This window comes from Durio zibethinus, chromosome 15 (assembly GCF_047325235.1).
Source record: "Durio zibethinus cultivar Kanyao isolate XHJ-2024 chromosome 15, ASM4732523v1, whole genome shotgun sequence".
In the NCBI taxonomy this organism is placed as follows: domain Eukaryota; kingdom Viridiplantae; phylum Streptophyta; class Magnoliopsida; order Malvales; family Malvaceae; genus Durio; species Durio zibethinus.
Window position 1 is genome coordinate 20,108,023 of NC_143176.1, and position 26,379 is coordinate 20,134,401.

Below are 26,379 nucleotides of genomic sequence, written 5' to 3' on the forward strand. Positions count from 1 at the left end.
TTTGAATTTTTACTATTTTAAGTTATACATCTTTCTTTTCCTTAGAAAATTTGCAAATTATATAATATTCACTAATAAAAAAAATACACTTCTTGTTTTGCAACTGAAGAGGCTTAAAACGTTCAAAATTTTCATGAATATAGCTTCCTTAAAGATTGTCATTTTTCGGTGACTAATTTGGAAAACAGGGGCAATATGTGATCAAGTAAGAGCATGAGCTTTTCTGTTCAACCATTTCTTGTAAAAGAGAGCTGCTGCTGCTGACCACTTTTATAAAAGCTTAGATGAGCTATGAAGTCCAAATCCCTGGGCTCAGTCCAATTACATTCACACTCGATGAATGTCAATTCACTCCCAATTTCAGGACCAAAGGGGCCTTGTGTTGTTTGGATAAAAAATCAACCCAAAACAAAAGTCCAGCCCAAAGTGGTAACAGACCAAACCGTGCCTAACAAAGTGGCGCCTAATCGTGGGAAAAGTGACAGGTAGGGTTTCGGACTTTCGGTTGGAGAGCTAAATGAGCGATAAATAATCGCCACTTTATTTGCCTTCAACAAAAGGCGCGAATCGCCGATTCAACCTCATTTTCTTTCCTTTTTTGACTTTTGTTTCTATTTAAGTAAAATTAATTTACCCTTCCTTTTCTTTTAACAGCCACCAAATCCTACGGCTCAAGCTCAAACTAAAACCTAACTTTTTTTACTGTTCGTTTTTTCTGAAAACATTGCAGTTAAAAAAAGTTTTCACCGGCTGAAATCTCTAATGAGATAAAAATGAGGAAAAAAAATTTATTATTAATCCAAAAAATGGGTCCCTTGTAATTTTGTCTTTTGTTAAAATGGCGGGAATTCCTCAAATAAAAACAAGACAATTTAATTTATATTTATGGTATTTTTTAAAAGGTCGTGAAATGTAATTTTTTATTATAAATAATTATAAATGCTTCCCTCCACAGCTATATCCGAACCAAAATTCCCTCCCTTCACAGCTTTTTTTTTTTTTTTTTTTAATTTTTCCCTCGTTTTCTGCTCACTTTCTCTCTCCGCTTTTTTCATTTTCCTTCTTCCCAAACACCAGATCTATCCTCAATTCCCACCAAAAGACTCCCCTTTCCCACAATTCCGTTACTTTCCCTCCTTTTCTTTCCTTCAAACAACCAATAAAACCCAAAAATTCATTATTTTTCCTTTTTTTAGTTAAATTTTAAGTTTTTATGTGATGTCGGGTTCTCAAGCTCCGGAGCAGTTAAAGCAATCCATGCAACAGCGGCAAAATCAACAGCCACTAAAACGACAGCTACCTTTCTCTATGAAGCCGCCGTTTATGGCTCCTGGAGGCGACTACCACCGCTTTGCTTCAACTGAGCCTTACCGCATCGCCGATCAAGAAGCCGAAGCAATCGTCGTTAAGTCTCCTGTGGGTTTTTTTCTCTTCCGTTGCAAGTTTTTTAATTTAAGGATTTTAATTTTTGTTTTTGATCATGGAATTTAGTTGAGATTTGATTTGGTTGTGATTTGGGGTTGAATTTTATGAATTTTGATTTTTAGCTGCTGGAATTAGAATTTAGGGGAAAAAAATAGTGGTTGAAACTTTATTTTTGTTTTTAGTTGATTGGGGTTTTGTGTGGTTTTTTTAATTGGGAATTTTGGCGGGTTTTGGTGAAACTGGTTTATCATTGGGTTAATTGCTGCCTTAATTTGGTATTAGGTTTAATTTGAATAAATAGGGTTTTGTTAATCCAAAAAAAAAAAAAAAAAAAAGACACAATCAGGAAAGTTACTGAAGAATCCAATAAGAAAAACAAGGCCAAAGACCAAACAGGAAAACAAAACAAAAGGGCATTACAGGCTAAACATCAACTTCCAATCTAAAGCTTTAACAGCCTCAATTTAACCTGTGATGTTTTTATTTATTTGTCTATTTTGTTTATGAATCTGTAATATTGATCAGGATCAATGGCGTTGTGAAGAGTAAATTTCTAGAAGTTCACTTGTTTAAACAATAGATTATTTGCTTCAATATTAAGCTTTTTACTATCTCCAACATGATTAGATTCATCATGTGGCAAATTCTTATCAAGTTAGTTTGACTTTTTAATAATTGTGCTTTACCTTCTTTTCTAAGTTTACCAACCATGACCCGAGCAACATGCGACCATTCTGCTACTTCACCATGGCTTCAAGATTTGGCTGTTGACTTAATTGTCTCTTCCTTCTTAGATAATTGTTTTACAATCAGTGTTTTGAATGTACAAGGGAGATATTGAAGTTAAAGGTTTGACAATTATGAAAACAAAGAATGTGGGTGCTTGGCTGAAATTGTTCTGAAGCCATTTTTTGCATCTTAATTTAAGGTGCAATTGGAATATAGCATTAAAAGCAGATTCCTACTATTCTGATGTAAGAGATGAATGGTTTTGTGAGGGTTCTGGAAAGTAACCTCTTCTGTCTACATGTACAGAGGAGAAACATTGACAAATATGGACAGAGAAAGCTATCGTTCATGTGTCACTTTAGCCATGCAAATCATATACTTTATTTGTGGTTGATTAAGGAATAAAACTTCCTCCTTTGATGGTTGCAGGAAAGATGTAGGAAGCATAGAGGGTTTTTGGCAGTGGCTTAATGGGTTGCAGGAAAGAATAGAGTTCCAGTATGTGAATGCATTTGGACAAGATCCATAACAGGTCAAGATGAAAATTAAGTATGCAGAGAAGTGCTGAATCACAGTGTCTGCCATTATCATCAAAATCAAGCCCTTTTCAATTGCTTGTTTTGAGCAAGTTGATTGCTTAGGACTTATGAGTGTTGAATGGTTGGAATGAAAACAAATAAACTACAGTTCTTATGGAGTGCACTAAGATAATCATGAGGCAGAAGAGTCATTGCAAGTTGTTTATGGCTATTAATTACCTGACTATCTAATGGATGGGTGGGATTTACTGGATGTTTTCTGGAGAGTAAGAAGTATAAGTGATTCAGTAGCCTGTGTGATTTCCACCCTCCATTCAAGCTTGAGGTAGTAAGATAAATAGTCATCATTGATACCTATTTAGGGCTGCTAAGTAACTTGTCAACAGAATTTTTATGCCTTGGTTTTGTAGGAAGACTGTAGAAGAGAAAAGTGGGTATTTACTGTTAATTACTGGGAAAAGTCTTTAGTATTTGATTTTGGTGTGATAGGTTTTGATACATGCATTAAGGTCTTTTACTTGGTTTACTTCTTGACATGAGAAAGAAGCAGTTTGTCAGACATCTATAGATTGAAATTAAGATCGCTTAGTCATTATTTCCTTTAATGCATTCTGCTACAGACTTTGTTTGGTTACCTTCACATAACATCTGCTGCCAGTAAGAAAAATCAATCCAAACTCAGGAATGGTGCTTCTCCGTTTAGTTGAAGTTTGGAAGACTTGTCAGAAACTGATTTTTCTTGCTGGGATCTGGGACAAACGTATCCTGCTACAAGTTTGGTTTTGTATATGTAGCTTAGAGTACCTTTTGTCTACAGACCAAGGGTCATGGTTGAAGCAAATTGTAAGAATCATTTACTTTCAATGCTTTGATCTTGCTTACTTTCAACAATTATTACTCATCATAAATTTATAAAGGGATGAACTTTTCCATGTTCTCTAGTAAACTGTTTGTTACTCTATTTGCAAGGGTTGTTTAAGTTGAATAATTTCCTGGTGTTTTAAAAAAAATACAGAATTATGACAGTGAGAAGTCTTTTCAATAATTTGTTTATCATAGTCAAAACGTTTACGGTAATGGTAAGTTTAGACATGGTGGAATTACTATTAGTACGCATTTCTATTATATGCATCATGTATGTAAGCATTTGTTTATCTATTGGAATCATTATAATTTATAGTCTCTCAAGTGTGAAGATTTTTGTGATTTCCAATAATAGGTGCAAGAAGGTGAAAAGAGTTATAAGTTTGCTAGCTCAAAATTTATTTCACTAAGTGAAGTCATCATTTGATTGCAACTTTACAAGATATCAGAATACCGTTGCTGGGTAAAAATTTGTGTACTACTTAAAGAATGATCTGGTGAAAAATGCAAGTACATAGTGCTCAATTGGCTAAGCTACATGTTGAAGGCCTGTATAATTTTAAGAATCAAGATCGACCATTAATTGTTTGAATGGTGAAACTTTATGTAGAAAGTGACAAGAAAGGAACAGTCAAGGGCCATAAGGAAATTTTGATGAAAGCCTGAGCTTTACCAAAGTCTTTGAGATTTTGTTGATAGTCCAGAACATTCTTCAAACTGAACCAGGATTGGGGGATTCCTGCAAAATTTTCAAGAAAACTTGGATACATAAGGGTAGGATGTTATTAAGCTAATTAAAAGATTGTCCTTTTGAAGATGTTGATGGAGCTTGTTTGAAAGAAAACATAGATTTACAATAATTCTCTTAAACTTTAATAATCTCGTGTGATAAAATGAAAAGACAAGAAGGTTATATTGCTTCAGTTCACCTGCAATTAGTTTTCATCCTTGGTGCTTATTAGGAGGAACCGGTTTTTATTTGTAGTTAGTGGCTGTGCTCTTGCAGTTTGGATGATCACTATGGATTCAGTTATTGGTGCTATTTTTGTTATGGACATCTTAGTCGCTACAATGTTTTGTAGAATGTAGATGGTTTCTGTTTACATAAAAAGGCTGAGCTATTTTGGAACATACTGATCTTAAGTTACAATAGAAACTGTCTACTGTACTCGGTTGAAAGATACACTTTTTTCCCTTGTTTACTTTTCCCCCTATCTCTCCTATGGAGAAATGCTTTTAAGGTTCTAGTCTAATTTGATAATGTCAGCAAATGAAAATGCCCAACATATCTTTCTTGGTGCATGGTTCAGCTTCTAGTAAATAATTTCCTCTATATTTTTCCTGCCAACTTACTTTTATTATCAATATGATGGTTTTTCTTGAGTGGAGCCTGAAGTTTCTTCTTGATTAACTTTGTGCCCCAAAATTTATTTGCCCATGTTTCTAATTACAATTTGAAAATATTATATGGTATACCAGTTAAAGAGGAAGAGTGACATAGCAGATCGAGAAGTTGAGCCTAATGAGTGGGCAATGCCTCCAGGATGTACCGAAGTGGTTAGCAGTCCCCTCCAGACACCTGTAGCAGGAAAAGGGGGAAAGGCTCAAAAAACATCAAGGCTAGCAAAAATCAGTAAATCTGGTCCTCAAACTCCTGCTTCAAATCTTGGTGAGTAATATTGTATGCAAGTTATACAACTAAGGTGATGTCTGTGATCCATCAGTGAAGGTCATTGTAGATCCACAAATTTTACTTGAAAAATCATCTTTTGACCTAGTCCTGTTGAAGCCAAAGGTATAAATGTTGATATAGATAATAAGAAAACTTTTGAAAATTTGCAGGCTCTCCTGGCAATAATCTCACTCCTGCAGGTCCCTGTCGTTATGACAGCTCCTTAGGTAGTTTTTATTTCCCTTATGTATTCGTTTGGCATTTCTTTTGAAATCATTTTAAAGCGGCTAATTTGGCTAACTTATTGTTGGCATTGTTTCACACTGCTTATGGAATTGAATTATCAACAACAACATCTACAATACACTAAGCCTTATATCCCATACTCTGGGGTCAGCTGTATGAGAAACTAAATAAGAGAATTAGGTTAGGTTGTAATATGGAATTGAATTATTGTGAGACTGAAATAATGTCCTTTGAATTTAACTCAGGGCTTTTGACAAAGAAGTTCATCAATTTGATTAAGCAAGCTGAAGATGGTATTCTTGATTTAAATAAAGCTGCTGATACATTGGAGGTAACTGTTTAATTATTTGTTCAAACAATCAGGTCATACCATTTCATTTCCTGATGGTTTTCTATTCCTACAGGTGCAAAAGAGGAGGATATATGACATAACCAACGTCCTTGAAGGAGTTGGTCTCATTGAAAAGAAACTCAAGAACAGAATCCAGTGGAAGTATGAGCTATCTCTTATTTTCTCTAAATGTTTTTGGCATTGATCACTTTCCCACTTAAGAAAACACTCATCTTTTAACTAATATCAGGGGGCTCGATGTCTCAAGGCCAGGGGAGATTGATGAGAGTGTTGCTACATTGCAGGTACGATTCATGAATTGAAAACAACTTGTTAATTGAAATGCAGATTCTTCAATGGTTTAGGCTTTAGCTTTTAGGGTTTGTTATTTAGTGTTTGTATTTACTGGAAAATTAATCCAATTTTACTGTCTTTTTCTTCTTTGGGGTGCATACACACGTACTATTCATTTTTTGCTGCTCTTTGGTTTGCTTTATTGCTCTTTTTGACTGTCAAATCCAAAATGTCTTGTATTTCCATGTCAAATGATGAAGCTGCCTTTTCGGTCGGAAAGACAATATCAATCATTTCTAGTGAAGCCAACATGCTGTATAACTGTGGATCCATCAATGCTTTCTTAACCTGCTGGGTTAGGCTACCGAAACTGCTTTCCAACTCTTTTTTCAGACCCAGACTTCTGGCAAAAGACAAGACATCTTTATCACCACCTCTCATTGGCAGTTTTGAATCTTTCTGTTTGTCTTTCTTGGCCTCTAATTTTAGCTTGAAAGCCGTGGCCTATTATTTGGATGCTTTAACACAAATGATAAAGCTTTGAGTTGCATCCAGTTAATTTTTATCGCCTAATAAATAAAATACTTGGAAGTGATGGATCAAACACCTTTACATTTCTCATCAACTAAGTTTGTAAAGAAAACTTCATAGTAGTAACATTCCTTGCAGGCAGAGGTTGAGAACCTTTCTATTGAGGAACACAGATTAGATGAACAAATAAGGTTAAGCTGCTATAGCCTCTCCTATTGTATCTCAGCTAAATTGATTTCATTCTCTGGATTGTTGCTGAGGTTTCTATATTTTACAGAGTAATGCAAGAAAGATTGAGGGACCTCAGTGAAGATGAAAACAATCAAAAGTAAATCTTCATTTACTTAAGATATTATTACTTCTACATTTTTCCATGATTTCAGCAGAGCAACTTAACTCATTTCACCTTTTCCCATCTCAGGTGGCTTTTTGTCACAGAGGAAGATATCAAGAGTTTACCCTGCTTCCAGGTTTGTTCATTGCTCAAATATTATTATACTATTTGTTTTTGAGTTGGTAATTGTAAAGTCACCTGGCATGGCTAATCCTTAGGATGCTCTACTTTCTACTATTAACTATATGTTTCATTGCCTTGTTTAGAATGAGACACTGATAGCTATTAAAGCTCCACATGGAACCACTCTGGAAGTCCCAGATCCTGATGAGGTAGTCTTGAAGGCTTGAAGAATTAACAAGTGGTTTATGTTTTTATGTTCAACCATAATTGCCACCTTTTCTTTTTATAGCAGGCTGTAGACTATCCCCAGAGGAGATACAGGATTGTCCTCAGAAGCTCAATGGGTCCTATAGATGTTTACCTTGTCAGGTACTGCTGCTTCTTATTGGTTAAAAGTTGGTATCCTTGCATGCAATTTTAATCTTTATTTTTTATGGCATGGCAAATCCATTGTGCCAAAGACAAATGTCCAACTTTCCTGATGATTCATCTCTCTGCTATTGTAGTCAATTTGAGGAGAAATTTGAAGAGATACAAGGTGTAGATCCACCTCCAAACTTTCCATCAACTTCAGGCTTGAATGATAACCCAGCAACAACAATGGTAACAGAAGAGAGCAGAGGGAAGGAGATTGAAATGCAGGGCCAAGATACTAATAGAATGTGCTCAGATCTTAATTCGTCACAGGACTTTGTTAGTGGGATCATGAAGATTGTTCCCTCAGATGTTGACGTAAGTTCAATTCTTTTACTTTATGGATATTGCTGCTTCGAGAAAAAAGAAAAGCTTTGAGATCGTAAACATATTTTTTGTAGACCTTAAACTTATGTGTTAATTGTTTCTAAAGGGGGGTTTGCTTTTCAATGACATATTCCCATTTTCTATTGAAAACATGATTTGATTCAGCATTTCAAAATATTCATAACAAAGTTTTTAATTCTCATGCTCTTTTGATAGATTGTTAATGAGTACTTCCTGATTATTTTGCAGATTGATGCTGATTATTGGCTTCTATCAGATCCTAGTGTTAGCATCACTGACATGTGGCGGACTGAACGTATCCTCCACTGAGATGTGCTCAGATTAATGTTAATTATTTTCCTCTTTCTTATTATTTTGCATTCCATGACTCTTGACTATAGCTGGGGTTGAATGGAATGAATTTGATACAGTTCATGATGACTATGGCATGGCTGCTGTTGGCACGCCACATCCCCAAACACCTCCATCAAATGCAACTGAAGTGCCTTCTGCTAATTCAACCGAGAGGTGAAAGGCATATTTGCACGTGTGAAATCGAAGATTCCTTGACTTTTTTTTTTTGGTTGAGAGCATTCCTGATACTTTGGAGATTGGCATGAAGTTCACGAAAGTTGGCTACTTGATGTTCCTAAAAGTTCGAGGAGCTAAAGAATAGGAAGTAGGTGGCACAACCACTGTACAGTTTAAGGTAAGTAATACAAATGATCCACGTGATCTTGTAGTAAATAAAGTCTTATTCTATCTGAGTTAGTCCCTGTATATTATTCCATCCCTCCTACTTTTATTGCATCAACCAGCAATTCTCGTTAGATTGACTGGCATAGGGTCATATCGACATGGTGTGATCCCAAACAAGTGATCTGATGTACCTTGTTTTTACTGTATTTGAGCAAAATTTTGATGAAATAAAGATGTTGCGACTTGTACGGGATATTCAGTGCATGGCAAGGCTGTTTTTGAGAAGTTCCCTCTCAACATAACAGATACTCCTGGATTGATATTGTCTTGGGATCGAGCATGAGTAATTCATTAAGTTTGCTAGAGGCGTTCGAACTAGGATTATTGACCTTTTACCAAGAGTGAAAAATGATTTGAGCTCAAAAGGTTCAGTGAATCTCCAAGAAAAACTCCAATTTCCATGGGAAACACCAGAGAGAAAAAAATGTTTTACTTGCACGCTAAAATGTGAGACAGGGCATTAAACTTGGAAGTACCTGCATACTTTACTTACTTTTTCAACCCTCTTTCCTATCCAACTCGCAACAATGGCAGTCAGAGCCACTGTTGGACGAAACCCTATAGGAGATGCAGCTTTTTCTGCAGCATATGCCAGCCAAAGCAAAGGTTCCCACTATCGCTCCGGCCTCATCAGCCAGAACAAAATTTTTTTGCAAAATTTTTTGAAAGTTATTATCATTGAATAATCAACTAATAAATTAGAATATAACTAAATATTTTTAAAACAAACCCACGCAATAAACTTTGAATTTAATATATCAAGATTTTAAGATTTTTTTCTTACCATTAAACCAATACCTCATTGGCTTTTTGTGAGAGATCTCAAATCTCAAATATGCAACTTATCACAAGCTAAAAAATATCTTGAATTGCATATTATTTGTAAAGAAATTAAGTCTAATTCTGTGTTGATGAATGCGCCATTGGTAAATGAGATAAGGAATACTCAAATGAAATCATTTTTGTTTGAAGAAATTGACACTGGATAAAATTGAAGAATTGCTATTGTTTTAAGTTTGAAATTCGCTTGGTTTTTAGCTTTATTTAAGGTTTTTTTTTTTTTTTTTACATATTTAAGACTGTCATTTCGTTATAGAAATTAAGCGTTTAAATAGTAAAATTTTTGCTTTTGCTGTAATAATCCAAATTATTAGTTTGTTTGCTGCTATTTATTTTATTTGTGTAGAGTGAACATTCACAAGTTCTCTAAAAATGATGGTACAAGTTTTCTTTCGATGATGGTAGAAATTAATTACGCTAACGTATAGAAATTATAATTATTCTTAATTGTTAGTTAAAAATTATAATTATTTTTTTATTGTTAAGTTGTAGGGAGCATAATTATTATCTAGATATTAATAGGATATTTCGTTGGAGAGAAAGTAACTTTTTTCTCGTAATCTTATTTTTTGTAATTTAATTTCTTGATTTGGTTCACAAAAATGTAATTATTGAGATTTTTAAAAATTTTAATGTTATCAAAAAGTGAGAAAATAAGAAAATAAAAAACTCTCATCTTCCTAAAATTTTTTAAGATTTCGAAAGAAAAGTAATTTTTTTTTTTCATTTGCTCTAACTTAATTACATTTTTAGATTATATAAATAATATTATTTATCTTAAAAACATAATAATTTTTTATAAAATATTATAAAAATAATATTTTAATATATTTTTTAAAAATTACTTTTTTAACATAAGATTATTGAAATTTTTATAAATGTTTTGATTAAAAATACGATTTTTGTTGAAAAAATAACAAAAAATTGTTTTTTATAATTCAATAAAAATAATGTTTTCAAACTAAAAAGGTGGTCTTTGTTAAAATTTTGAAAAAAATTATTTTTTAGAATTTAATAAAAACAACATTTTTAAGGTACTTCGTTGAGAAGACAACGCAGTTTTTGTTGTAAAATGAAAAAAAAATTTAGAATTCAACAAAAACAACTTTTTTAAGATAAAAAAATATAATCTTGATTAAAGACATGAAAAAATATAGTATTTAAAATTCAATAAGGATAACATTTTTAAAATAAAAACATAATTTTTGTTAAAAAAATAATGTTTCTAAAATAAAAACGTTATTTTTATTAAAAACGTAAAAAAAATAAAATTTTTTTTTAAATTCAATAAAGATAACGTTTTTAAGATAAAAATATAATTTTTGTTGAAAAAATAATTTTTTTAGGATAAAAAATACAATCTTAATTAAAAATATAAAAAATTAAAACGTAAAATATTTTTATATAAAATATGAAAAGTCTTTTTTGAAAATATGTAAAGTCTTATCTTTTTGTTTAAAAGGTTGATCCGGGTGTTATTTATGTATAGGGACAAGAATATTAGAATAATAATTAAAATCATAAGATTATATTTATTGAAAATAGAATTTTTTTTTTATAATTATTTAGTTTCAACAAAAATAATGTATTATATATGTATCACGTATTATTAACGTATTAATATTATAAATATCACATGTTATCAAAAATAATGTAATAAAAAATTTTATTAAATAATTTTTTATTCTCATGAATCAAATAAAAAAAAAAATCTTATATTCTCTAAATCAACAAAATCCAAAAATTACACATTCTATTCTAATATCAATTTTTCTTAAATTACTTCTCAAAATCTAAAATTGCATATGTTTCTAAACAAAACCAATGCACCGATTGACCCAATTATATATATATATATATATATATATATATATAAATATAAGTATAGACAGACACACACACTTTCCTTTAGGTAGGTCGGGAGATTTTTTATGAATTTAATATAGTTACCATTAGTACAAATTATAAAACTATATATATATTTTTAAGAATATAGTATATATATTCGATAAGGTTTGCACAAAAAAATCTAATATAATGTTTTAAAAAAATAGTAAAATCAGACCTAAACTTAAATCTTAATTAAAAAGCTTAATTCGGATCTTATTAAATTCTGAAAAAGGGTTTCATTAAGATTTGCCACTAATAAGCGTACTTGAGGTTTGTAAGCATCATTATCAGCAAAATTACCACAGAAAATGAATCTTTAGCTAAAAAAATTGAAACCCACAAAGGATTAAAAAAAAAAAAAAAGAAAAATCCTATCCCAAAATTCACATGCCCGTGATTTTAATTTCCTCTAAGTCAAATCCCTCAAATAAAATTAAAAAAAAAAAAAAAACTGACCAAGAGAAAATGAGTCCCACCCCAAATTGCCTTTCTCTCATTCAAAACCATCTCCCTAGCCACTACTAAAAATCAGGGAACGTTTGAAAAAGACTCTTACCAAGAATCACCCCTCTAGCCTTTCTACCCCCAACAAATCTGTCCCACTCAACCCTGCAAACTACAATCCATTTCTATATCAGGTTTTTTCAAGGTTTTCAAACAACATTGGATCTTCTTCAACTCTCTTTTATTTTCATGTCTTCCAACAAGAAAAATCTGTTAAAAACCCTGTTAACAGCCAATGCTGGATGTGGCTGTGGCAGGCAAAACCTTTCTGATGTTTATGAACCAAAACCAAAATCCAAAACCTCTGCACCCCAAATTCTTAAGCCTTCCTCTTCGTCGAGTTCTCACGATAGAAACGTTGCCGTTTCAGCCATGGAAAACGATGACCTGACATCCACTTCCTTCTCTTTCAACAATATCGATACAATATCATCATCCACTACCCTCAACTCTGAATCTGAACCTGATCTCTCAAGACCGTCGAAAGTTATGCTCAGCCCTTGCCCTAAAATCATCGACAGCATCGCTGTGGTGAAGGACTCAAACGACCCATATCAAGATTTTCGACATTCGATGATCCAAATGATCATGGAAAAACAACTCTACACCAAAGATGATCTTCGGGAGCTTCTTCAATGCTTTTTGGAGCTGAATTCTCCATGCCACCATGATGTTATTGTCAAGGCTTTCATGGAGATCTGGAACCAGGTTATCTCCAAGGAGATTGTTACGGTACTGGAGGAACCGTGTGTTGTTCATGGAGAGAAACATGGATGATCCTAGAGCAAGAAAGCTTTTGGCACGTGTTGGGATGACAAACCGTGTGAATACATTGAATTCGCACGTGGGAAGGCGCATGGCGGTTTGTCAAAATCAGGGTGCTATATATGTAAGATTTTTGCATATAACTATAGTTAGCAACAATAATTAAAAAGATTTTGTTTTTGTTTCTGTTTAAAAAATTGATAAGCAATTTATAAGAAGGTTGCAAGTTGTGATTTCCTTTTTAATTATTTTTTAAAAATTATTTTAATTATAAACAGAGAAAAAAAAATCTTAGATTTGCATTTATAACTAACTGTGCAGTTTTTAATGTTAGTAGTTGGCTACATCTGTTGCTGTTTTTAGGTTTGAAAAAAAAAAAAAAAGCAAAAGAGTTGTTGGCCCTTTTTTCATTTTCCATCACTTGAAAGGGTTCATCACTTTCATTTCATCCCATATATATGCTTTTACATTTGTTGGGTTGTTAGGAGTATTCTCAATTGTCCTTTAGTGCTTGATGTTAAATATATGGGATATGATTGAATCAAAGAGAAGGCTCCACCATTTTAATTAAGCTTTTCTGGTCATTGATCATAGGGACTTTATAAGGTCCTGCATTCCATAGCCTCTAAAAACTTTTCATTCATTGTTTCAAGGAAAATATAAATCTCATTGATTGTATGTAGAATTTTTTTAGTACTTGAATCTTGAATAAAATATATATATTTTACAAAAGAAACCCTAATATGATAATCGAAAAAAAATCATTGTAAGTGTTAGAATTTGAGCTTAAATTCTTAAGTGTAGTCGACAGAATTCATTAATATATATGGGTTATAGTCAAATTAACTATCTAATTGTATCTTATGATTTCCCTTCTTAGTTAAAATAGGGTTTTGGAGATAAGGAGTTTGCTTTTGTTGTAAATTTGTGAATATACATAAAAAGTGATTCAAGTTTGGTTTGTTTAGAAATATTCAAAAGATTTTCCTTTGCTTCTAGCAATAAACACAGGCTGGTTTTCTTTGAACAAAAGTTCAAAGAAGTTAGGTGATTTCGTGGGCACTGTGGGCTAACTTATACCTGACTCAACATTTGAAAATTATAATTGTTTTTGAATAAAAAACAAAAAAGAAATGTTTTTTTTTCCTCAATATGCTGGTGTACATATTAGTTTCTTTCTTTCTATTGGTTACTGAATTCAAATTTCACATTTATTGGATTTAAAAATGAGTAGATGACTCGTTATCTTCATCTGAATTTGAAGAAAGGGAGATTCCAACTTTTTTTTAGTAGGAGATGCATATCTTTATTATTGAATTAAATGGTCATAGATGACTCATTATTTAAAATTAATTTTGGTAATATTTTTTAAATATTTATCTCTCCCTTTTTATTTAAAAAAAATTGTATTCTTTCCATGATATTTTCTTCAATTTCTTTGCTTTCATTTTTTAATAATCAATTACTTACAAAAATAAATAAGGGTAATTCTATTCACATGTTTTACTTTTCATACATTTTTTTAAAAATTATTTTAAAATGAAAATACCTTATTATTTTTTCTTTTAACATCCCTTTTATTTTTAAACTTTCAAATTTGTAAATCCATAAGTTTTTAAACATTTTCTGATTTACAAATCCAAAAACTCTTAGAAGTTTTCGAATTTGCATATCCAAAAGTTTAAAAATTTTTGTAAGTTATTTTTTTCTCAATTAATTTTTTTCTCAAATCTAAATTTTTTTTAACTTTTATTTCCAAAAAGTTATAAACTTACTAAAATTTTTGAAAGGTTTAAAATTAAGATAAAATAATAATTAAATAATTTCAAAAAAAAAAAATATATATATATATATATATATAGGATGTGAAGAAAAAAAATAGGGGTTGTTTTGAACCACCCAATAAGTAATACTCCACCGTCAATTCAAGCAACCAAACCGTGACTGCTTTTTCAACAATTTTCTAATCTGATGGGGCTTTCATTATCATCCATCTAAGATCACATATGCATACATTACAAGAAAAAAAAAAGAGAATTAAAGAAAATATTACTATCACTTATAGTGGCATCCCGTTGGCACAAGTTACTCATTGGACCAAATTTGAGTTGTCCTACCTGGATTAACAATCAACTATTTGGGGCTTGCGATACATGAGTTATAGAGATAAAGTGATTACAAAAATAGAAAATGTTTTTGTTTAAACATTTATCATATATTTGATTCATAGAATGAGAAAAAATGTGATTCCAATTTCCAAATTAATAGTTGAATAGGAACAGATAGAACCATGATTATATCAATATTTAAGGGTACATATATTTTAAAGTATTAAAATAAGTTAACCAAATTTCAATTTCAATAATAACATAAAATAATACTATCTCCAAAAAAGGAAAGGTTTACATGAAGTTTTACAGGTAAAATTTGTGAAATTTTTTATTATAAATGAATAAATGAAAACTAAAATAAAAAATTAAATTTGATAGATTAAAAAATCTCATTATATAGATCAAGCGTGCAAAATTTAAAATTTTTTTGATATATTTATTAAGTAAACATTTTTAGTAAAAATATTGATAAAATTTGAATTATAAACTAAAATTTTAATAAATTTTATATAAATAATTGATATTTACATTAAACTCTATCAATTTATCAGATTAAAATTTTTATTAAATCGTTTAAAAAAATTTCACAAACTTCATCTAAATAATTTCATGTAAGTTTTGTCCCTCCAAAAATATCTCAACGGTTAAAAGGTAAGATCTTAAAATTTACAAATTCAAATGTTGAAATGAACAGTTATTGTATAATCTAATATCATATATACAAAAAAAAAAAAAAACTATAAATAGTATACCCTAGATCAAAACAAGAAAAGAGTACCTTTTCAATTTACCCTTGCTTATAAATTGACCTTCTGATACTTAATTGCTAAAAAAAGAAAAGTAGAAAGAGATGAAAAAGAATTTCTGAAATTAATTTTTATTTGGGTTTGGGATCTATAAAAATTTACGAATTCTCTTCAACCAAACATTCCCTCAATAGTATTATTTTGAATCAACTTTTTTTTTTCTATGATAATAGGGAATAACCCCCAACTCAAGCAAGATCAATCCTCAAAGCGAGATGAGCAATTGGGTCAAAGCTTGTTTTATTATGTTAACCTTTATTTTTTTTTAAAGAAAGAGTACAAATTTAAGCAAGGGAAAAACATAAAAGTCTTATCATTATTATTATTTTTTCTTTTTGAGGAAAAGAGCTTTGAATTTTGAATTCACTCCATGAGAATAAACGCATTGATAAATAAAGTAAACACTTGAAGACGACAAGATGAAAAAAAATAATTCTAAAACAACAAGATTTAGATAAGCTTGAAAAATTTTCTATTAAAACCGATTATAACGGATATATGGATAAAACTTGTTGAACAGATTATATGTAAAATTAAATTTCAAAAAACTTTAAGATAATCATATCATTAAAAATTTTGCATAACTTTTAACATGTTATTTACTTCTGTCATATTTTTTTATATGAATAAGAAACTATTATGATATTCCTCAAGAAAAACATATTGAGTATTGAACATGATCACTTTTCCCCTAAGCAACTCTTTCCTTCTCATTTCTAATAACAATCATAATACATTTACAAATATGAGATTCAATTCTCATTTAAATTGACTTAATTTAAAGCAGAACGAAAATTGATAAAAGTGGGTGCATGGATCAATATAAGAACATCTATTAAGGTTGTCTTTGAGGTTAAGTCAAGATCCAAATTCTAGAGTTTAGACACTCTCTAATGATAGTGATCTCATTATGAAATTCAACAATAACATTTTGAAAATAAATTTTTTATGATCACATTTGAACATCTGACTTAATAATAGATACATGTGTCTTCTATCTAAAATAGAGTTATCAGTAAGTTCTTATCTATTTTTTTTTCTTCTTTAAATAAAATTTGGCCTAAAAACATTATCTATATAAATAATGTTGGATCAATATATTATAATATCAGTACCTTTGCAGGGTTCAAAACAATTTTTGTACGTATTGTATATTACATATGGAGTACTTATTGTTACATATGATTCAAGATCAATACATACTGGGAACTTTGTTGGAATCATATCTGAGCTTTACTCTGCATGTTTTTACTCCTTTCTCAGCTCATGGTCGAATGCTTTAATCCTCAGTCTTCCTCGCACTCGCCTGTTGTCCTGGCAGATGAAGCTGAAGAAGCAGAAATAAAAGAAGAGGAACATGAATTGACAGTAGCAAACATGTCGATGAAGGCTCCCACTATAAAGCCATGGTTCTTCTTTCTGTTCATCTTCAAGTACCAGGCCAATAACTCCTCTAGATGCTCTTGATTCTTCAGTTCACAAGCCTCAACAATTTCTTCCATTGAGATTCGAAAATCCATGTAAGGATCTGCTGTTTCTAAAGCCAATGCCACACAATCCTCGAATGGGAACCTGGCTGCCTCTAGTATCGAATTCGTGTTGCCTGGCTCGAAAAACAGCCTGTTTGATCTCAGTGCCTTGCTAGCCATCTGAAGCAGTTCTTGGACTCTTTAGGCACTGTGAAGCCATTTCTTGACTGAGAGCACAAGGAGTCCAGCGCTGAAATAAACCTGGCAGTATCTGATAAAATAAAATTGGAATTCTTTAAATTTTTAGGCTCGGTCATGAATGAAATGGCTTTGAACTTCTTAACAAGTGATAATTTGCACAATCCTTTGGTTTTTGGCTTCTTACAGATGGAAGGAAGCTTCATCTTCTTGAATCCTGACCATTAAAGAGGCTGTATTTCCATACTTGCTTGACTAGGCTCCATTTTATATGGATCGAGTTAGATGCAGCATAGATCAAACTCGCCAAGAGTAAGGTGAAAAACAGACGAGGGTTTGTTGGGGGTCTTCATGTGAGCATTATTGTAGCTTCACATCATAAAACTTCATTTTGTTTGGCTAACGAAGCCTTAGCTAGCTAGCTAGGTATAGCTAGTACTAAAAAACAGCGACGGATCAAAAATTTTTTTCGGGATGTTCAGAATTTAATCATTGAAGAACTGTCCACAGATTTATTAATTTCGTCTATAAAAAAAAAGTTCAGAAAAAAATTTTAAAAGTTTTCAAAAAATTTACTTCAAAATTTTTTATCTTCAATCAGATTCACCTATGCTAGAAAGGACAGGCTGAAAAATCCCTTCAAGTCCAAATTATTGGTGCGTGTTACGTAGAGAAGTGCCCATTTTTTCTTGCTTCGCTGTCTGGCTCTCTTTCAGGCCTGTTGAAGTGAGAGGTGAACCTGTTGTTTTAGCTCAGAAGTAGCTTTAGTCTTTGAAACTTTTGAAAGATGAATTAATTTTAACTCCGACAACAACCACTTCAGTCGAACTTGAATTGCTTGTAAAAATAGTAGTAAATTTTCACTGACCGGTGGTTCCTGATTCACTAAATTTCTGTTTCTGTTTAAAATGGAAACATTTCACGTAATTGCATGTGATGAAAGTTATAGAAGACAAACTCGAATGATTGATAAAGGTAAGAGGGAACTGCCCTTCAAAAAATTAAAAATCATGAACTGGACAGTCCTTCATAACAGTATATCTGTCAATTCATATATACTTTTGTATTTATCTTTTGTGAAGCGTAAGAAAATATGAAAATTATTATATTAAATTCATCTGAATATATTAAAAATATATTTTATATTATATTTTATTAAATTTATATATAAATTTTGTTAAAATTTTAAATTATATTATTTTTATTTTTATATCATTTTTATTAGTATTATCATATTAGTTTATAATTACAAAATCTACATAACAGCTCACGCACGACTCCTTAAGCCAATCCACCGGCGTAGGATTTCTGTGAATCCCAACTCGAACAATTACTGGGTTGTGCCAAAAAAAATCCTTAGTCCAATCAATAAGAGAATTTAAGTTACCAAATAAAAGAAATTAATGAACAGTTGCATAAAAGTAAAGGCGCTAATATTTTAAAGAAAATTTGTTTTCTCTTCGTATGATGAATATGACTTCATCCAAATAAGCTTCCTCAATTGCAGAAAATATTTTTGCAACATTTCATTTTATTTCACGTTTCATGTCTGTACTCGAATTCAATTCTCTCGCAGGGGCCAGTCTCCTATAGATTTATGCTTCTTTAAGTACCATTCATTTAAATCTTGGCATTTGTTCAACGTAATCCTTTCAGCAGGAAGAATTTAAGGGAGCAGTTTCCGACTTCTCTGATAATGACTTATCAGCTACAGTAATGCCATTGCTTTTTTTCGAATACTTGAGATCGTTAGATATTAAATCTAATCCATTGAATTAAACAATTCACACCCTCATTGTGAGAAAGATAAAAGATTTTAGTGCTGTTTTCAAGCTGCCACTTGCCCACTAAATTGATATTTTATGTCAAATCATTGTCCAATTATTTGAAGGTTATCTAGTGTTCTAAGAAGATCAATAACTCGCCTCAAGGTTCAGTACCTATTACATATATAAATATTAGATCGTGACATTGTTTGAATCTGCATTTGTAGTAATTTTTTTTACCCAAAGATAAAGCAGTGGAAAAGAATTTGTTCTGATTCTTAATTACTTGGAGAATACTATTTCCTATTAATTATTTTGTTTTATTTTCTATGTATATTAGAAGATGAAGAATGTGGAAAAACTGTAATTTATCTGCCAAATGGAGGATTCAGAAATCAGAACTTCTTTTTTGTTTGCTTTTAGGGACAATTGATTTTGCTAATATGACTCACTAATGCCAAATTGGACACTTGTTTAAATGCTTCTTTCATCTCTCTAATTCCAAATGTCAAAACCCTTCATCCATTTCTTGCTTTAGGCCTATCGGTTTAATTGGGAGAGTCAACAAATCATATCAAAGGTGTTTGTCAATAGTTGGCAGAGGCAAAGAGCTAAATGGCACAAATGAAAGAAAGAAACATAAAAGGAGAATTCTAAATGCACCCTATTTAATGTTATGTACATTTCATTTTTATATACACTTCAAATTCAAACTTCATTTTACTTGTTTTATTAAATACACCATACCTCTAACCTTTTTATTTTCCCTTCCTACCCTTTATCTCTTTTTCTTTTTTTACTTCTTGAAATTGAGCTTTTCGAAAATGGATTTTTGAAAAACTCTGAAGTTTCTCAAATATTCATTTTTGAAAAACCCCTTATTTTTACAGATATCCATTTTTTATATTCCTTAAGTCTTTTCAAAAATGCATATTCGAAAAAATTTGAGATTTCTCAGATTTTTATATCCAAGAAACTCGATTTCACTTTTAATCAAAAGCTTTAATTATGTGTTTACAAACCTATTTACTTGATTATGTGTGTGAATTGAACTAAAACTGATGTTCTCAACATGTAAGGTATAAACTTGTTCTTTCTTTTGAGTTTCTAGAAAATCGAAAACACCGTTTTTATACTATGCATGCTTGAGAACTTGGTCTCTTCCATTTTTACAAATGATCAAGTAAAAATGGGCATATCGATGACTCGTGCATGCTAATTCGAGCTTGAACATCCTATAAAATATTGTTGCTAACAATGTCATCAGTAAATTGACAAATACGACAGTATATAATCTCTTAGCCACCAGTTTACTATCGAATTTGGTAGTCTATTGATGATACTTTTTAGTGACACAAAGATTAGAGATCCTGATTTTTTCATTAACAAGAGTTTATAATTAAATATATATTTAAAAAAATTTTGTATTCTCAAAAATGAATTTTCGATAGTACATGATGACTCTCGAAAATCCATTTTCAAGAAAACAACAAATTCTAAGAAATGAATTTTTCAAGAGGTGTGTTTTTTTTTCGATAATTTATTTTCAAAAGTTATATTATTTTTTCAAAAATAGATTTTTAAGAACACAATATAACTCTCGAAAATCCATTTTCAAGAAATATGAGGTGGGTTTTAGGTGTATGAGCTATTAAGGGTATTTTTATCATTTACTAAAAGTTAAAGTTGGTATTTGGTATATGGGTATTTTTGAAAGAAAATTTTGAAGGTGTATAAAAAAAATTTGGTGATGTATTTAGAACACCCAACATAAAATCAACATTATAATGTTTAGCAGTTGATCTCTAACTAAATAAGAGTAAAAAATTCATTGAGATGACATGAATGAACAAGATGTTTTTTCCTACATTGAAAGTGAAACATCAAATTTCGCATGCTGCTAAGGCTATTGCCATTGAGACAACCTAAGCATTGTCGTGATGTTTTGGGATCTAGGTGTGAACTAACTCAAAAGTTGGATGAATGGGAAAATTTTTAAAAAAACAAGGGTTAAAAATATTTTCAATAAAAACAAAATAAAAAGAGTTGCCACCAATATTTTTTAGGATGTAATTGGTCATCCAAAATTTTTATTCATTTAATAAAAATTTTAAAATGGATTGAAAAAGTTAAAAAAAATAAATAAATTTATTGTCTGTAAAATTAGAGTTGAGTATGTAAGTCGATTACATATGAGAAAAGATTAACATCCCACAACGCCCGTTGAAGATGGTACTTATTTATTGCATGTCATCCTTTAATGTTAATTAAAATAGTTCTATTTAATTAACGTTTAAAATTAATTCTTTTTTTTTCTTTTCTCTTTTTATTTAAACAATAAATAAATCATATTTAAAACAAAACTTTTTTTAGAATAGAAATAAATAAAATTTAAAACAAAACTCTTTTTTTTTAGATTAAAGAGGAAACATTTTGAATATTGAAATACTTTTTCTACTCTAGAACTTAAAAAATATTCCTAATTTAAAAATTTTCAAATTACTTCACAAAATTAAGGTAGCATCTTTCATAAATAATAATCATCACTAATCCTTATAGTTAAGTAAGATCTCGATAACTATATTTACTTAAATATTTTTTATTTTAAAATATTTTTATTTTAAAAACTTAATTTAAAAAAAATAATGCATGAAATGTATGAACATAATAATATGTGATGAATGCACGATAATATAATATGAATGACAAAATATGAATGTATAATAATATAAAAATGTTTGTGAAAGATAAAAAAAAAATGAAATGTAAATATATAAATGATTTAGGACTTGTGGGTCGATTTAGGGTCTAGGTTAAAGTTAGGGTTAGGTTTTAAGGTTAGAGTTTAGGATTGGGTTTAGGGTTTAGATTTAGAGTTTAAAATTTAAGATTTTTTATTTGGAGTTTGAGATTTAAGATTTTGATTTATGATTTGAAGTTTAAGTTTTGGATTTAAAGTTCAAATTTGAAGTTTTAGTTTGAGGTTTCAGTTGGGATCTAACAAATTTTTTTTGAAGTTTTATGAAAATGAACATGAAATGAATATTTAATTTTGATTTTCGATTGTAACTTTTATTTAATTATTTTTAATAAAAAGTTTCATGAATTTTACTTAAAAATTTTCATATAATTCTTTCCATAAATCTTAACATTTGATCTTCGCAATTCTTTCAGCAGGAAGAATTTAAAGGTGCAGTTTCCGACTTCTCTGATAATGACTTATCAGTTACACTAATTACAATTGCTGTTTTTTTATTACTTGAGATAGTTGGATACGAAATCTAATCGATTGAATTAAGCAAATCACACCTTTATTCTCTGAACGAAAAGATTTTAGTGCTGTTTTCATTCTGCCAGTTGCCCACCACATTGATATTTTATGTCAAATCATTTTTCGCCCCATGGTTCAGTATCTGTTACATGTATAAATATTAGATTGTGACATTATTTGAATCTGCATTTGTACTAATTTTTTTTTGCCCAAAGATAAAGCAGTGGGAAAGAATTTGTTCTTATTCTTAATTGCTTGGAGAATACTAGTTCCTATGGATTATTTTGTTTTATTTTCCATGTCTATCAAAAGCTGTACATTAGCAGATGAAGAATGTGGAAAAACTGTAATTTGTCTGCCAAGTGGAGGAATCAGAAATCAGCACCTCTTTTTTGTTCGCTTTTAGGGACAATTGATTTTGCTAATATGATTCATTAATGCCAAATTGAACACTTGTTCTTTCATCTCTCTCATTCCAAATGTCAAAGCGCCTCATCCATTTCTTACATCAGGCCTATCAATTTAATTGGGAGAGTCTACAAGTCATATCAAAGGTGTCAGTCAACAGGTGGCAGAGGCAGAGAGCTGAATGGGACAAATGAAAGAAAGAAACATAAAATCAGCATGATAATGTTCAGCAGTTGATCTCTATTTAAATAACAGTAAAACATTCATTGAGATGACATGAACGAACAAGATGTTTTTTTTCCTGCATTGAAAGTGAAACATCAAACTCGGCATGCTGCAAGCTACAGCTGCTGGGACAGCCTAAGCATTAATAAGAAGAAGATGTGAAATTGAAATGGCATTCACTTAGCAGCGCTGGCATAAACAGTACTTACTCCATTGAATTTGTTGTGTTTTTTCTTTGATATCGGTAAGTAAGATCTGTCTCCATTCCAGATAGCCTGTTTTAAGCTTATAATCTTGACTTACTTTGATAATTTGTGTATATATATCATGTTTTTATCATTTTAAATACATATAAAATATAAAAAATTATTGTATCAATTTCATATTAATATATCAAACATAAAATATATATTTTTATTTTTTAAATAATATCATTTTTATATTTTATTTTATATCAATTTTATATTATACAATCATACCATATTTAAAATTATCAAATAAAGTGATACTATAAATAGAGTGACCTTGGTCAAAGTTGACAACCTAATCCATCACTAACAGGTTTCGATCCCACCTTATAAGATCATTTTTTTTTAAATCAAGTTTTAAGTTAGATAATGTGAAAAAAAATTTAAATTCAAAATTAATTAATTATTTATATATATTTATATAATTATATTTATATTTAAAAAATAATATTTTATTAATTTCGAATTAAATCGAATTAGATTCAAATATAAAAAATAAAAAAAAAATTAAATTAAATTAAATTAAATTTTTTTAATTATAAAATCAGATTGAATTCGAAATGAAAAAAATTTGTTCTGATCAAATCCGATGTCAACATGGCCATGGCAAAGCTTTTCAGCTTGAACGGTCACTTTGGTACAATTTCTTTCTTTCATGCCATCCCTGCTAGTGGGATATTAGTGGAACATCCCTGTTGCATATATAGATTATTATTATATTGATATTTTCAACCTTTCATCTCTCGGGAATACCAAGTCTCAATCCTTTCGTCTCCTTTGCAACCTAGCCACAGCACAGTACCCAAACAAAAAAACTAGTCAAATGGATTTTCCAGTGGAAACGAGAGAATTAGAAGTCAAAGTTAAGAAGGCAGAAGGTGGCCAATAAGACTATTCCAAGGATGGTCGGCTACTCAGCTACGCTCTCCATTGTTGTTTGTTACTTGCTTGAAAACCATAAAAGACCAAAGACTTTGGACAGCTTATTTTAAAGTTTGAAAATAAAAAAAAATATTGAAATGAAATCTAACCCATTTGATAGTTAGTTATGACTTATGGGTTTATAGTATTGCAAATGTTTCCTTTAGTAATTTTCTCTCCCATCTTTTAAACATGCCTTGCCATTACTTATTCAACCAAATTTAAGGTTTAAACTTTATTTAAATGAATGATGAAAAATTTATTCAACCAAATTTAAGGTTTAAATTTTATTTAAATGAATGATGAAAAAAATTTTCCACGGCACCTTCAGAAAAATGATAACATGATGAGAATCTTTTTTCACCTAATATCAACTATCCAAATTGAACATTAATTAATCTCTATTATAAGCTTAATGAAATTGTTTTGGATAAATTTTGGATAAATATGCAACACATTTTGGCTTATCGATTAAACAAAATTTGAGAATAGCTTTTGCAAAATTTTCAACTTAATCAACGAATTATATAGAATTATGCTTAAATAATTCTACAATTTAATTAACAAACTTTAATAAACTTCCAATCCATACAATACACCGGCATGCTTTTCCGGTTTATCGTTCACAAAATACACGTCCCTCATTTTCTGAAACGCCTGCCACGTCAACAAGGAATCGGAACCGGCTTGGTGACATTTCCCAACCGCCCGGTTCACATCCAGGGTCCGAGCTACCCGGTCCAACCCACCGTACAAGCTATTGCAGAATCTCATCATGTGCTTCATATCATAAACCTTGTTTCCGAAAAACACCCTGAGAATCTTCAAAAACTCATCTAATCCCCCGGGCAAGTCCCGGCGCGTCAGGATCTTAACCAGGTACCCGAAATCATACGCGCTGTGAAAGGTCACCCAACTCACTGCGTCGTTACACAGGAGTCCGGACGACATCATCAACTCAGCGAACCGTACCGATTCAATCCCCATTTCCTTGTTCTTCTCAAAATCAATCCCTTGCTTCCTCAAAAGCTCAATGGAATCAGGGGCGTGAGCATCACGCTCCACATCGAAGTCGCGGAAATTGAATTCCCAGATGAACTGAGTGTCGCCGGTTCCAAGGTCAGGCAGATTACCTGAAGAATCGGAGAGGGTGAGGCCCACTTGGATCAAGTTCAAAACATCAACGTTGGATTTGAGAATCCTATAGTGATCGGACGGTCGAAGTTGGGCATTGTAAGGCCTAGTCGGGTCAACTTTAGGTCTGAAAACAAGACCCGGAAACTCGGTGTCCATAGAAATGAAAGGGTACTCATCAATTACCTGACTGATCAACTCGAACTCTGATTCTAAATTATCCGACCAAACTTCCCTTATCTTTACAGGTTTTGAACTCCTGCCTGAATCTTCAAACTCCATATCAGAAAATCACAGAAAAAAGAAAGAAGAACACTTGATCTCACTTTTTCTTCTTCCTTCGAATTTGTTTTTGTTTTGGTGTAGAGCAAAAAGAGAGTGAGGGGTGGGTTATATATTAGGTGGGAAATCGATGGAGGCTTTCGAAGCTGTTGCTTGGAATGTGGTCAAAGTGAAAGAGAGAGAGAGAGAGAGAGTTGCCAAAAGAGGTTGAACGCGTCGGGTCATTTTTGACTGGGAGTGGGGGGAGAAACAGCGTACATAGACATGGTCCTAATCCTATTGAGGAGCCATGTTTTCAATAATGTTTATTGCAGTTTTGTTTTCTTTTGTTTAATGGCAAAAAATAATTGGCTGGTTCGGACGGCTTTTGCTTTTCTCTTGTCTGAGGTCAGTAACACCTCTTCAGCATCCAATTATGAGACCATTTTCAATGCACCAGACCCATTGAAACTAGCCATTTCGTGTCATTTGGGTGTGAGCTGAGTGTAAATGTAACGGATACGTTTAAACTTAAAAAAAATATATCTATGTTCTGTTTTAGAAGGCTTTCAGAAAATACCTGTAATCTCATGGACAGCTCCTTGTCATCTCATCTTTTGGTTATATATAATTAGACTTTTAAGTTTTTATTTTAATTATAAAGATTAAATTATTGTCTATATATCTACTTAAAAATCAATTAATTTATTAATTTTATAGATATAATATAATAAACCAAAGATCAATATTTAATTTTATACTCGTGAAGCTAAAATCTCTACACATTACCATAACCAAAAATCTAAATTAAAGAAAATTTAGTTTGGTAGCATTTTGCTTCAAAACTTCAAGGTAATTGTCTTGCTCCCTTTTTTAAATTGCTTCAAATAGTAAGACAAAGTGCTTACTATTTAAGATCTTTCAAACATTATTTCAGATAAAGTTATAATCATAATTGGCGAATCAGTATATAA

The 26,379-nt window shown here is 31.0% G+C and overlaps 2 protein-coding genes and 2 pseudogenes across 5 annotated transcripts; 2 read left to right on the plus strand and 2 right to left on the minus strand.

Annotated features, from left to right (window-relative positions):
• The first annotated feature begins 985 nt into the window (after nucleotides 1-985).
• On the plus strand, nucleotides 986-8,781 carry LOC111301256 (transcription factor E2FB-like). Of its 3 annotated transcripts, none has more exons than XM_022896793.2 (14): nucleotides 986-1,416; nucleotides 5,037-5,226; nucleotides 5,400-5,456; nucleotides 5,721-5,806; nucleotides 5,880-5,968; nucleotides 6,057-6,111; nucleotides 6,770-6,822; nucleotides 6,909-6,959; nucleotides 7,053-7,101; nucleotides 7,232-7,297; nucleotides 7,378-7,457; nucleotides 7,595-7,820; nucleotides 8,079-8,145; nucleotides 8,231-8,781. In XM_022896793.2, exons 1-14 carry the CDS (start codon nucleotides 1,219-1,221, stop codon nucleotides 8,359-8,361), a joined length of 1,398 nt encoding a protein of 465 aa, XP_022752528.1. In that variant the 5' UTR covers nucleotides 986-1,218; the 3' UTR covers nucleotides 8,362-8,781. The 3 variants fall into 3 exon arrangements, with proteins under 3 accessions (XP_022752528.1, XP_089600862.1, XP_022752529.1); XM_022896794.2 differs by having other exon boundaries at nucleotides 987-1,416; nucleotides 7,381-7,457; XM_089744736.1 differs by lacking the exon at nucleotides 5,400-5,456.
• A 3,005-nt stretch (nucleotides 8,782-11,786) lies between these two features.
• Nucleotides 11,787-12,950, plus strand: LOC111302068 (uncharacterized). The gene has a single exon (XM_022898006.2). The coding sequence runs from the start codon at nucleotides 12,012-12,014 to the stop codon at nucleotides 12,597-12,599; it is 588 nt and encodes a 195-aa protein (XP_022753741.1). The 5' UTR covers nucleotides 11,787-12,011; the 3' UTR covers nucleotides 12,600-12,950.
• A 3,552-nt stretch (nucleotides 12,951-16,502) lies between these two features.
• On the minus strand, nucleotides 16,503-17,689 carry LOC111302442 (transcription repressor OFP13-like; annotated as a pseudogene).
• A 6,824-nt stretch (nucleotides 17,690-24,513) lies between these two features.
• Nucleotides 24,514-25,521, minus strand: LOC111301257 (putative CCR4-associated factor 1 homolog 11 pseudogene; annotated as a pseudogene). Its single transcript, XR_016328277.1, has one exon. The product of XR_016328277.1 is annotated as a putative CCR4-associated factor 1 homolog 11 pseudogene (transcript).
• Between the last annotated feature and the right edge of the window lie 858 nt (nucleotides 25,522-26,379).

What these genes read in the sequence shown, in the direction of transcription:
- LOC111301256 (XM_022896793.2), top strand. Translation starts at nt 1,219, where the DNA reads ATGTCGGGTTCTCAAGCTCCGGAGCAGTTAAAGCAATCCATGCAACAG. An exon ending in AGAGTGTTGCTACATTGCAG is followed by an intron (nt 6,112 to 6,769) that starts GTACGATTCATG and finishes CATTCCTTGCAG; the next exon opens with GCAGAGGTTGAGAACCTTTC. An exon ending in ATAGATGTTTACCTTGTCAG is followed by an intron (nt 7,458 to 7,594) that starts GTACTGCTGCTT and finishes CTGCTATTGTAG; the next exon opens with TCAATTTGAGGAGAAATTTG.
- LOC111302068 (XM_022898006.2), top strand. Translation starts at nt 12,012, where the DNA reads ATGTCTTCCAACAAGAAAAATCTGTTAAAAACCCTGTTAACAGCCAAT.